Here is a 13,974-nt window from a genome sequence, read left to right as displayed (position 1 = left end):
ACCAATGCACTAATTTCGTATAGAACTGGCTACATTCTTAAAACCTGATCTGCCCCTGCTATGCCTCCTTTTGCCTTCTCCACTGCAAGATGATGGAGAGGCAACCAGAGAGGTACCTGCAGCTGCAAGGAAGATACCTCAATAGTCTTCCTGCTCTACCTGCAGAGTGGAAAATCCACACTATTCCAGGGACCATAGGATTGCAGCCTAAATCAACTTCAACACAAATCAGATAAAAACTACTTTAAGCATTGCTTTTTATCTACCCTGTTTCTGCTTCTTCATTACTTGTGGCACACTTTACAAAGAAGTAGTCTAAAGATTGTTGTCCCTTTGCAAAGCAGCCTGGCATTTGGGGTGTTATGTGCATTTAAAGAATGCATAACATTGTAGTCAAAGGTGGACACCCATCACAGTCCCTTCACTGGACACAGAACAGGGTAGTACCGCATTCCTTTTGCTGCCCAAAGAAAAGAGGCACGGAAACAGGGAAACAGGGAAATATGCTCACCATATGAAAACAGTATAAGAGCTGCTGAGGACACGGAATAGTTAATGAAGCCTCTGAGCTGCTTCCAAGCTCAAGACAAGGAAGCTATAGTTTTGCCCTTATCAGCAGATGTTCTTTCATATTTGTGCATCGGGCTAACTTGATTAAATTAGCCCGTAAAGGTCAAATGAAGTATGTCTTCCCCACTTGTATTTTGATTTCTCCTGACGTTGCCTGATAGGTTTGATAACAAATGATGCCTGACCACAATGGTTTTGCGCTGCAGACATTTGAGATGACATAAGCTCACAGGATCATTTACCTTTGCAAAAACCGCTTGACAACAGAGGGGTGTGGGTGTGTGTACATGTGTTTAATGAATGCATTTTAGTTTCTTCTCATTTTCCTTTCTGTACCATAGGATCAAAGCTTCAAGGCTTAAACTGAGTAGAGGTTGATGGGGGAGGTGGGGCTTAGCACAAGCCTCTCTCAGGCATATAAAGACAGCTTGTGGTTCTTGATGGTGGCAGCAGTTGCATCCTGGCAAGCTGTGGAAGGGAAATAAACTCCACGTGGTTGGCTGGCCAGTGTCATCAGCTCCAGCCAGCTGTGGGAAGTGACAGAACTCCTCTACCTCTTTTGAATCAGCCAATCAGAGGTCAGGCTGTGAGGTGGGAATTTGGAAATAGGCCTGGGTAAGCATATTTCCACTCTGGTCCAGGTTTAAATCATGGTCCCATCTCTGAAAACCAGCAGAGTCTCCTTCCAGCAGCGCAGTTGGCAATCGGAGCTTCCTAACTGGTGTCCTGGAGGAGTCACCCATCTTTGATGTGCATCATATGGGGATCCTTAACTCAGGATTCACCCTGATAACTTTATCAGCCAGCAACGGGGTTGGCTGATCCAGGATACATAGTCAATGCCTGAGCCAAAGACTTCTTGCATCTGTAAACAGTAAAGTTGCGGCCATTTCGACCCCCCAAATATTGTCATGTTGTTTGTTGCTTCCTGTGCCCCTACCCTGGCAACGTCCGGCTTACCAAGACTGGGCCCGCAAAGTAATGACAAAGCAGAAAACAGCTTTAAACATATTCTGTCACTGTTAGTAGCCACAACCAGCTCCCAGAGCAGGCCTTTCAAACAGCCCTGAGCTGAGGCTCACTCATTCCTGTTTGAGAGCACAGCAGAATTGCTCTGCAATAAAGCAAGGGCAAACTGATCTTTCCCTGATGTGAGCATGTGGGATATGACAACAGGGAAAACACCAGCAAAGATAGTGTTGGTAGACCAAAAGAGGGATTGGTAGATGCTTTTGGTACACTAAAAGATGGATTGGTAGATGCCTTCAGATATACCAATCAGCATTTTTATAAATTCCATTGGACATGTCTTTCTGAACCATGCTTAAGTGTGATGTGAACATGGCTTATATTTTCAACTTGGATGGAAGCCAGTTGGGGAGAAACACATTGAACCATAGTATTGTTCAAGAACCTACAAGGAAGTATATGGATTCTGGCTAATATCATGTCGACATGGCTTCAAACACCAGTGGTGGGAGCATGCTGGAATAAACAATAATATGTACACATCCTACGACCAATTAAACTTTTCTCTTGTGTGCCTGGAGATTTTCTCTCTTTTCCCTTCAAGTTGTGGTCGAAGGCACAGCATTTTATAAATCAAACAAGACTGGAACTGCATGGAATGTGTATTTCTGACCTTGGACTGTAGGTTCCTTGTGAGTGATGCTGCCATAATAAGTTTCTTGGGGAAAGAGTTATAGTTTAGTGGTACAGCATAAGTGCATCCACAGAAGGTCCCAGGTTCAACCTATGACTCTTTTGGTGGGACTAGGAAAGACATGCAGGACGTCTGGCAATCAGTGTTGACAAACTGAGCTGGATGGACCAATGGCCCGAGTTGGTACAAGGCAGTCCCCTGTATTACTGTCATTTTACTCTCATTACTCTGTAGAGTGGATTATACATTGGTGATGCATTTTTTTTGGGGGGGGGGAGAAGCACTAATAGCACTAACAACAACAATATCATTGCTGCTTGCACAATTTATGACCAAAAGCAGTGAGTGCTTGGCAAGTTTTCATAGCTGTTTATTCATTATAAATAGTAAATATTTACTGCACTTTTTAATATGAGACTTTTTTTTTTTACAACACGTGTGTTGTTGGTAGAGGCTGTAACACAAAGATAGTATTTCTTTTGTTCCATCACCCTTTAAGACCAATCTGAAAACTAATCTCTGTACCTAGTCTTACTAACTCACTATTTTTATTGAGTTGAATTCTAAAAGGAATGTATTTGTGCCCTACCTCACTCATTGTTCCAAGAATAAAGAAAAAATAAATAACACTGCCTTCCGTCTTCCTGTCCCTCCTAACATTTCAAAACACAAATTTATTGACATTTGAAAATGTCACAACACAAAAACGTATGTAAACCTTGGTTTCCATTGTATTTTCCTTTATATATTGGATGCCACTGTATAATTTAAAATTACATGTCACCTTCAGAGACATTGTGATTTATGTCCTGCATTTTGCTAATAATAATAATAAATGTAAACATAAGAATTTTAAAATGTGTTGTCTCCCCAGAATGGTCACTTGTCAAAACTAAGAAACTGGAGATCATTTAAAGAGACTGTGACACCTCAGCATATTAAAAGAGTGAACTATGTACTGAAAAAATAAAAGTACCTGGAAAAATATAATTTTGATTCTATATATAAGACCTTGGATGTTACCAAGGCTTGGTGAGGTACGCCATATTGCACTTTGTTAAGCAGTCATGGAAATCAAAGGTATTCTGTATTGTTTGTTGTTGCTTGATTCTTCCAGGAGGTATCATGGACTAGGAAAACTTCACACGCACAAAAAACTTTGCAAAACTTTTCTTCATGTTACACAATTATTTCATTTGCTGCAATGAAGAAAAAGAAAACCCTCGCATGTGACATTTATCAACAATATGATTACAAAGAACAAGAAGATAGCCAATAACTTATTTCTGGAAGTCTTCAAACATCTAGTCTAGCTTCCTACGGACCTTAACATTTCCTTTTGAGTTTCCAGTGTGTAAAACAGTGTTCTCCCGCCCGTGCTTTGCAAACTGAGCAGATTCAAAAGTCGGCATCAAATGTCAAAAATGGTTTGAATTTGCAGAATATCCCATGCCATATTCTAGAACATGGTGTGTCCAAATTAATCCATGCCTCTTCGTCAACCTAAAAATGGAATGTTTACTGCAGCCCAGCAGTTCGAAACATTCTGCCATTTTTTTCTTCTTTATACAAATCAGTGCTGAGCTGTGCTGCTTTTTATTTGTGTTATGGCTCATGGTCTTTGTCTTCCGAGCTGCTTTACCCAACATGTCCAAATGTCTTATTGAAAGCATTGATTGGAGGAAAAAACATAACAGTCCCATTATCTCTTGTATGATCACTCCGTTCTGGGCCTCATTTTGGTGAGAAGATCGCTCCATTCCAAATACTGGAGTGAGACCAGGAACAAGACTGGCTTTAACTTGGAGTGGGCAGTTCATTTATGCAATATCTGGCTTCAGATAATGAAAGGCACCTGTAAGAAAAGAAAATAGCAAAAGAAGCTTTTTAAGTCATGCTGTGACAACCTCACAGCAAGGGGCAGTGTCAACTACAGGTTGACATTGTCATATTTAATACTGATATATCAAAGGAAAGGGCCTAATATTTTTATTTTTAGGACAAGTTTGACAAAACTCTATGTATCTGGGATTATATACTATAATGATTCTTGAGCTGACCTCATTAAGAACATGTGTTTCTAATAGTGGAATGCCAGTGGTTATTTCATTTTGGACAACCCCTCTGTTTTACCTAATGGCAATCAGGTTTCATGTCTCAACAATTAATAACATCAAGATGTTGTTGACATCACTTTAGAAAATAATTATGCAGCAGAAATCTTGCTGGAACAATCCACTGTCTTAGCAGCAAATGTAGCTCTACTATGAAAGGAAGAAAATATATGTGCTTCACCATCGCTCTTGACTTACATGTATTCTTGTTATTTCTTCTTATGGGCAAACATTTTCATCTTGTTTTGTTATTACAGATGTATGCATCACTTTTAATGGTCAAAATAAGACTCCTATTGTTTTGGAGGAGGTGTTAATGGTTTCAGCAGCCCAATAATCTTACCCAATTTAAAATGGGTTAGAAAATTGACCATCGTTTCATTTTTAAGGAAAATATTTTTGTCCCAGAAGAAGAGAGAATGACAATTCACACCTGAATGATAGTATCTCTTTTGGAGGGGTTGTATACAACCCCTTTGGCCATTCCCCTTGGCAGGAGTGAATGAATTTTGTAACTATGAAGTTTTTATTATTAAATATCACTAACTTTATTATAGGGCCTGCCTACCTGTCAAGTTGTGCACTGAAATATGGTTTTGCTGCCCGGATCACTCTAGGAGTAACATGGCCCCTGGGAATACTGATATTTGCAAACTCTATACTTAAGTCAAGAAGAGTTAGATTAGGTATAATTTATCATGTCAATTTATACAGGCTATTATAATCTCTGTTTTACAAATGCAGAATGGAGGCTTATAGTGCAATCCTCTGCCTGTTTGTTCAGAAGTAAGCCCTATTGATTTTAATGGGTTTGCAGCCTAAATGAAATTCACTTTGCCAAGGTAATCAGGGGAATCTGTGGCCCACCAGATGTTGTTGGGACTACAACTCTCTCTCTCTCTCTTTAAGATGATCTTTATTGAAGTTTTAGTTACATATTATACATACACATAAATTATATTTCACTACAAATCTCATTAATCCTGACTATTGACCACACTAGCTTGGGCTGATGGGAACAGAGTCCAGTAGCATCTCAAATGCTGGAGGTTCCCTACCTCTGATATAACATTCATTCATTCATTCCTCTGATATAACAACCACTCAGGCTAAAAACAGGTTTGGACTTGGATTCTCAAGAAATATGATGATGATGAAATGTTTTTCATAAACTTGCAAAATTCCCATCATTTCTTTATTATAAAATGTCTAACCCCCTTTTGAAAACACACACACACACACACACACACACACTATACAGCTTAAAGATATCAGCAAAATACAATCCGTAAAAAGCCATGATAAACCATTAAACATACATGATAAATTAAAACAGCATGAAATAGCACAGGTCGTCAGGAAAGAAGGGGTCTGTGCATTAAGAGAGCCTTAAAAGTTTGGTCTTCAACAGGAGACAGGTTCTTCCAGCTGTATCACTGAACTCAGTAGGCACTATTGAGAACTGAGCCTCATACCTCCACCCTTGAAGCTTCATAGGTCTACCCTGGGTACCGTTTTTGGCTCATGCTAGAGGATGGACCAGTTCGGACAGTACCAGGGTGGTCCGAACTGGTATATTGCATGGAACTGGCCGAACTCAATGATAAGACCTGTTCAACTGTTGCCCTGCAATGCTAGAGCAGCCTTTCCCAACCTGGTGCCCTCCAGACAGATGATAATTGTAGTCCAAACCATCTGGAGGACACCCAATTACATGACAAAAAGACAGAACCCCAAAACTGGCTTTTATATAGATTGATCATGACCTAATACTCACTTTGTCCATATTGTCCATACTGATATCCCGTGACAGGGTCCATACTATAACCAGTGGTGCTGTATGTTGGTGGGCAGTACGACTGGGATGTAGGCAGGCTATCTAAACTTTTCATATGATCTAGTCTTTGACTACAGCTAGCCGATACTGTAGTGGTCGGTTCTAAACCCCCAGTTAATGGGGACAAGGCATAGTCAGTTTGGGGCTGGTGAGGTACACCACCATGGTTAGTTAAGAGGCCCATTACCTAAAACAAAAAGGGGGGAAATGGTTAATAGACATGCAATACTACACATTAAGCAATCCACAAAAATATTAAGTCTCTAATTCTTGACATTCTAATTTCAAGAAGAAATAGATATGGCATATGTTTAAACAGATTGACTGGCATCCCTGCTGCTGCTGCATCACCACCACCCAAATAAAATAGTATCTGTAGTGTATAGGAATACCATTTATTTGACTCTATAATGACTGATCACATCTTACAATGAGCTCACGTTGGCATGCATCATTCCCTGCCACTCTCCATTTTGTCCTCATAGGCTGAGAGTTGGTGACTGGCCAAGTGAGGATTTGTCCCTGGTCTCACATGGCCTAGTTTGACACCAAAACCATTACATCACACTGGCCCTCCTAAACTAGTGCTCCCAAATGGATAACTAACTTTGGCCTAATAATTCAAAAAGTGGTTTCACATAGCTGGTTTTCCTATCAGAAGATTTTATTGTCGTTATTATTACCCCCAATCTCCTTCTGAAGAAATTTGTGGTCTTCAGATGTTGTTGGACTGCAACTCCACCATCTCTGAGCTGGCTGGGACTGATGGGAATTCTCTGTCCCCAACTGCTAGCATAAGTATTTTGAGGATAATTGTATTTGAATTCAATGGCAATCTGTTTACTAGGAATTCAGATCCACTGAACTTGGTGAAGTCTCCTTCTGAGGAATGTTTGGGGTTGTGAGATTTGTCCTTTCAAGACTCAGAAATAATGGATTGCAGTGGGAGGGGAGGACTTCATTTTGGGCCTGAGTTATGTCAAAAACAGTAAATCTAGAAGATATTTATTTTGGCACAACCTTCATGATTTGATTAGAAGCTAAAGTACAAATTATTTATCAGAAAGTTAAAATTCTTCAATGAACTGCATAACTATAAGATTGTTAACTCGATTAGCTATTGGGAGACAGGTTTCCCTATTTACTGTAGTTAGCATAATAGGTCAAATCCTGCTCATCTTCAGCTCTGCAGTTTTGCAAAACATTTCATCTGACTGAGGCAAATGCAAGATCCCAGCTAAACCCAGTTGCTGGGTTGCTTTAAAACTGAGATGTGAGGATCCGAGCATCACTCACAGAACCCATTACAACCTCCCAATATCAACACAGTTGCAAGTTTCTTAGGGTTGGTTTTCTTAGGGCAAAAATGGCACTTCTACACGTCTTTGCAGTTATTTGGAACAGTCTGCTTTGTCCTTGAAAGTTGTATGCCAGCCTTGTGCAACTCTATTCAATCCATGTTTACTCAGATAAAAGTTCTAGTAATGGGACCTGCTCCCAACTGAATGTTTGTAGGATCACAGGCACTCATAATTTGGATGCACTTAGAAACGTTCCCTACTCAGAGTCGTTAAGAACATAAGAAGAGCTATTTGGATCCGGCCAAAGGCCCATCTAGTTCATCACTCTGTTCTCACGGTGGCCAAGCAGATGCCCATGGGAAACCCACAAGCAAAATAAAATAAAATAAAATAATTTATACCCTGCCCATCTGGCTGGGTTTCCTCAGGCACTCTGGGTGGCTCCCAACAGAATATTAAAAGCACGATAAAACATCAACATTAAAAACTTCCCTAAACAGGTTTGCCTTCAGATGTCTTCTAAAAGTCAGATAGTTGTTTATTTCCTTGACATCTGGTGGAAGGGTGTTCCACAAGGCAGGCTACTGAGAAGGCTCTCTGCCTGGTTCCCTGTAACTTCACTTCTCGCAGTGAGGGAACCTTCAGAAGGCCCTCAGAACTGGGCCTCAGTGTCCGGGCTGAATGATGGGAGTGGAGACGCTCCTTCAGGTATACTGGGTCAAGAACATGAGCACTCTCCTCACGTGTGATTCCCAGCAAGTGGCATTCAGAAGCATACTGCCTCCAACAGTGGTGGTAGAACATAGCAATCATAGCTGGTAGTCACTGATGGCCTCATATTCCATGAATTACCTGTCTGTTGGCTCTGTTTATGATATCAACCCAGCATTACCATGCTTCAGAGAAACAGTGAATGTGGTGGTGCTGAGATCACCATTATCGTCAGGGCATCTCATAAGATTAGGACTGTCTGGAAAGTGTTTTTAATTGCAATCACATGGACAGGTGGAAATCTATTCCCATTGTAGAAATTACATAGGCAAGATTATCCAGTCCTTAATCCCGGAGTAGATCTAGAGAAGCTCTGTTGTGATATGCTGCCTTTGTATCCCACACTTCTTCTAAGGAGCTCCAAGTGGTGTTTAAGCCCATGACTCTAACTCTTTTCAGGCATTACTGCCATCAAGGACCAGTGTGAGCCATTTCATTTCAACAGGAGATGCTGGCACTACTCTCCATGGCAGCAGCTCTCACCAGGAGACGCCAGAGATAAAACCCAGAAAGTGCTCTACCAATATTTTATCTGAAATTCTGAATGCCAGAGTGGTGTAGGGGTTAAAGTGTTAGATGGATCCCTGGGAAATTGGGGTTCTAATCTCCACTCAGTGATGAAGCTCACTGGGAAACCTTGGGCCACTCACTGTTTCACCACCTAACCTACCTCACAGGTAGGTTAGGTGACGAAACAGTGTAAGGAGGAAAATGGAGAGAAAGAGAGCTTGGTGTGCCACCTTGGAGGAAAGGTGGGATACAAATGTAATAAAGATTTTCGGATTTCACTTTTGATGAAGAATCACCATTCACCAAATTCTGGATGTTCACTGAAAGGCACCCATTTTGCCATGCCCACATGGTAAAAGTGGACTTGCGAGGTGAATTCATTTCATCCCCCCCCCATTGTTTGTTTCAGTCATCTCTGTCAAGTGTTAGGCACTACCTAACATATCCAACCACACAACACTCGTAAATAACTAATCTTCATGGATGGAAAAACAATAATATAGAATCAGAGCAAAAACTGTCATATTGGAAATACTTCCAGAGTCTTTTGGATTCTTGCTGCAGTTGATTAGCATCTAGGTAATTAGATTTTGGGCCCTTTCTCTTTGAAAGCTATAAGGGAAGTAGCCTAAAGGCAGAAACTCTCTCTTGCGGTATGTGTCGTGACCTTATAGCACCAGTACAAGGAGTTACAGGAAGGGCATGGCTGGCTTCACCCTAATCGCTCTGTTAGGAAAGCAGTTAAAAGACTTATCCTGAGACATGTTGAGCACCTCTACTTCCCAAGGACTTTAGAAGTAAATGATGCACAGCAGGGCAGTTAACCTATAGACCTGCAGATGTTGTTTAACTACAACTGCTGCCATCCTTGACCATTGGCCATGCTGGCTGGGACTGATGGGAGTTGGAGTCCATCAACTTCTGGAGCCCCTCCTGATGGACAGGCCAAGATAAGCAGTACATTCTACACCTGGATCAAAATTTCTAGAGTTGTGAACTGACTTGCAGTAGAGATTTTTCCAGCTACAATTCTGTGGCTTTTCTGAAAGTCTTCCATATATACATATATGATTAAATAAAAAAAAACTATAAAAGGAGAACAAATATATGGTAGCATTAAAGAAACAATGAACTGTAAAAAGAGAAATAAATGCTTCTCTATAATGTATACTGTTTTGTTTTGTTTTTTAAAAAAAGCTAAATCTATTTCAGAAAAAAATATTTTGCATTCTCTGTTGTGCTAACATGACATTTTAACAAGCTGATAGAAAGTGTAGGGAAAGTTGTTTTGTCCTTGTATTATGACATTGTTGTTTTATTTAAATGTTTGTTTTAGGCATTATGTGTTTTAAGGATCTTTCACTCTGAGCTTCCAAGAATGAATAGGAAAGGGAAACATGAATATGAGAATCACAAATGTTAGCTGTTTTGGGATATAGTTCCATTCCTGCTAAATGGTTTCAGAAAGCCAGCAAGAAAAAGCCCAGCAGTTCAGTTGAGGGTTTATTTCCTCCTGATGGAATTCATTCAGTGCTATCTTGACCACTTGCATAGAATTTGGTTGCATCCAGCATATTGCTAAACTGGGTTCCACTCCCTTTAGAATTAAATCTAACACCCTTCCACTGAAGCCAAAAGTCAAACCAGATGTTGAATATGCTACATATTTTACGTGATTAAAGCACAGGAGGAAAATAAAGTATTTCCTATGTTTTACCTAACTTCAATATTTACTTCAGAAGGAATACAATAGAAGCCCTCTAACTGGTGTAAAACTTTGAGCTTACACAACTAATGATTGCATGCCTTATTTGCACACACCTATGGCCCTGGATTCTCAATTTCATGGGAGCCTCCACTGATTCAGAAAGTCCCTCCTTTGCTGCAGAAGTTTCCTCTCTCCATAAGAGAGGCTGGTAGAACCATGTGATCTTTGGGGCAAGGCTAAACATGTGGCCTTTCAGCCCTGCTGAATCCACGTTTCCTGCCAAAGTTTCATTAGGGCTCAAATTTTCAATATACATATATGCAGTGCTATTTTTCTAGAAAAAGAGATGCCAGAACTCACCATGAACACTTCCCTTATTCTCTTATAATGGCAATGCCATCCATCAAGGAGGTGCCAGAACTGAGTTCCTGTGAGTTCTGGCTGAAAAAAAGCCCTGCATATATGATTCAAAAGCGCCCTGTTTGCTCGCCCCTAATTTTCCTGGGGATACAATGGATGTGTGGCCCCTCCAGACACAGTAGATGTAGAACATCATGTGCTGAGGTCAAAGAAATAAATTTAATGATACTGAAAACCCATTTGTTAATATTAGTTTTCAACAAAATTCTGTTGCTTCCAAAAAGCCAGGCAAAATAGTGTTCTGATCTTCTGAGAGAAACTGATGTGGACTTGGGATCACATTTCGCAAGAAAACTCGCTTCATATATGCCGAATGGTTTCATACTTTCAACTGCCATTGCCCATTATCAAATATGTTTCATCCGTCTCTCTAAGAATACACTGTGGATCCCATTTTGTACCTTGAGCACATGCTCCCAAGCATAGAATACTAAGCCTGCCGCTAAATGCATTGAACTACGAAACATCCAGTAATATACAGAGATGCTGTAATTTCCAGAAATAACAAAGAAGCTCAGCTGGTGTAAATGCCCCATCTCCACAACAGCTGAAGAGCTGACCCTCTGTATTTAAGCTGAGGTGAGTGATGAAAGCTTAAATATATGTAGGCAACATCTGGTTTATTATTAGGTTATTATGGCAGGTCCATCTATCCTGAATAATGTAAATCCCGCTAATCTGAGAAAAAGGTTATTTCATTGAAATGAAATGCGATGCCACTTAACATGATTAGTATTATAGCAAGTTGGACCTACCATAGGCATCATAAAACCCTCACATGTTTTAATTCATTTACGCATGCCTGCATCTAATATGCTCTGTGACCATGTCTGCAATTAATATGATTTATGGGAGGCAAACACGTTCTATATTTTGGGGTTACAGTTATACTTTCCCCCTCCCTCCTCTCTCACCCTGATTGAAAGATTTAATGAAACAGCACAAAGAAAATTGTTGGCTGTTAACGTATTAAGTTGAACTGACAGGATCATGAGTAAACTTTGGTGGAGTTAATGATATCCTCTTATCTGACCCTGACACATTTGCAGCATGTAATTTACAGAAGCTCTGTCCAGGGAATCTTGACAAATGCTCCTAACGATGTCAGGGCAGTGTTCCATTCTAATGTAAAACAGATGTGGGTCAGATACCCTCATTCATCACTACACTGAACATTTCAAACTGCTGCTAAGATGGATGGCATTACCTGCTGTGCACTATTTTCACTAGGAAACCACCTCCCCTTTCCCCCCCTCCCCGACCCTCAAAAAAATTACGCCCCTCAAAAAAAAAAGATCACATTCTGCAGCACACCTCTTCAATTCTCACGGGGCTTGTACACATGTTGAGGACTACGGCCTTTAAAGTGATCATCTCACCTCAATCACAAACTCGCTTAGGAGTTCTCCTTCAGCCTTACATATATGGCGGTAAATGAATGATTTGAATAGAAACATCGATGAAGTAAGGATGGGAAGTCAAACTCTTAAAGTAATACTGTATTGAAACTGAATCGGATTTGTTCAATTGTTTGAAAACTAATAAAAAATTATGAAGAAAAGGATTGCAGAAATAATGCATGTGAATGACTTGATAGGCACTTTATAATTACTTATCAGTGTTCACCATCATCAATATTAAAAGCCACAGCTGCCATCCTTTGCTCAGGGACTATTCTCCCTAGTCACTCCCTCACATTTTTGGCAACTCAGCTGAGTACATGGAGCCCAGGAAATTCCTGCACCTCTCAGGAACAGGGAATGTCTTTAGCATAAATGACATAAGACCAGGCTGAATGTTTCCTACATGATCCATTAAGATTGCTTATCCAGCTCTGTGCTGAGATTTGCCTCTTGTTGCAAAGATAGTAGGAAAAGTCAGTGTAGCCTAGTGGTTAGAGTGTTGTACAGTACTACGATCTGGGAAGCCAGGATTTAAAGCCCCATTTAGCCTTGAAGCTCCCTGGGTAAGCTTGTGCTAGTCACAGTCTCTTAGCCTAATCATAGGGCTGCTGTGAGGATAAGATGGAGGCAGAGGGACCATCTACCTCACCTTGAGCTGGAAAGATGGGATATAAATGCAATAATAAATAAATGAAAAGCAAGTAATAGGTGAACGTATCACCCCTGTTAAAATTCAGCAACAGTTTTCTTTCCCTCTCTCTTTCTTTCTCCGCTTCTCACAAGTGTCACAAAAGATACGCAAGAGTTTGAAACTTCTTTTATACATATCACTGATTAACTGTCGCAACAGAGAAGTCTCTCACTAAAGTGAGTATGTGGGGATAGAGAAATGTGAAGGAGCATTGTCAGTCCTACTAAAGTCAATGGGGTATAACTGGTTTTAGAGTTAGGATGATTAAGCAACTAACATATTATATCCAAAGACCTTCACTGGCTGCGGGTTGTCCTGGTGGGCAATGCTGTTTCTCAAACCAAACTATCCAGTCTGAGAGCAGACCACAATTGCGGTTCTTCAGGGTCTGTTACAATGCTGCAAATCAGATATATGGTCTCCTTTGTCTGTGTTATCCAAAACAAGCTTCATTCCTTGCTTCCTTGGAATGGCAATACTGGAAGGAATTGTGCACTACCGCATATATGCTACCAAACATATTTCATATTTCAGTGGGCACAGGACATTGGTCATAATATCATGTTTGCTGACTGGGAATGGTTGTGGAACACCGGGATAAAATTTACGGCATGTAATGCCTTAAAGGAAAATATTATGAAAATGATCTATAGGTGGTACACGACCCCAGTCAAGCTAGCAAAGATTTACCATTTGCCTGATAATAAATGCTGGAAATGCAAAGAAACTGAAGGTACTTTCTACCACCTTTGGTGGACGTGCCCAAAGATTAAGGCTTTCTGGGAAATGATATATAATGAAATGAAAAAGGTACTTAAATGTACCTTCCCTAAGAAACCAGAGGCCTTTCTCTTGGGCATTGTCGGCCAATTGGTGTTAAAGAAAGATAGAACTTTTTTCCTGTATGCTACGACAGCAGCAAGAATACTCATCGCAAAGTATTGGAAGACACAAGACATACCCACCTTGGAAGAATGGCAGATGAA

General features: G+C 40.4%; 1 protein-coding gene across 3 annotated transcripts in view; it reads right to left on the bottom strand.

Annotated features, from left to right (window-relative positions):
* Positions 1–2,587: 2,587 nt before the first annotated feature.
* The window catches only part of PAX3 (paired box 3), a 107,593-nt gene continuing 96,206 nt past the window's right edge, over positions 2,588–13,974 (bottom strand). For all 3 annotated transcript variants that reach the window (XM_081192675.1, XM_081192673.1, XM_081192674.1), the window contains 2 exons: positions 6,125–6,371; positions 2,588–4,088 (listed from right to left, as the gene is read on the bottom strand). In XM_081192675.1, the coding sequence (XP_081048801.1) occupies positions 4,054–4,088; positions 6,125–6,371 (282 nt within the window). In that variant the 3' untranslated portion in view covers positions 2,588–4,053. The remainder of the gene's footprint in view (positions 4,089–6,124; positions 6,372–13,974) is intronic.

The sequence above is a fragment of the Podarcis bocagei genome (genome assembly GCF_964188305.1).
Source record: "Podarcis bocagei genome assembly, chromosome: 4".
NCBI classification, from domain to species: domain Eukaryota; kingdom Metazoa; phylum Chordata; class Lepidosauria; order Squamata; family Lacertidae; genus Podarcis; species Podarcis bocagei.
This window is presented reverse-complemented; position numbering and strand designations above follow the sequence as displayed.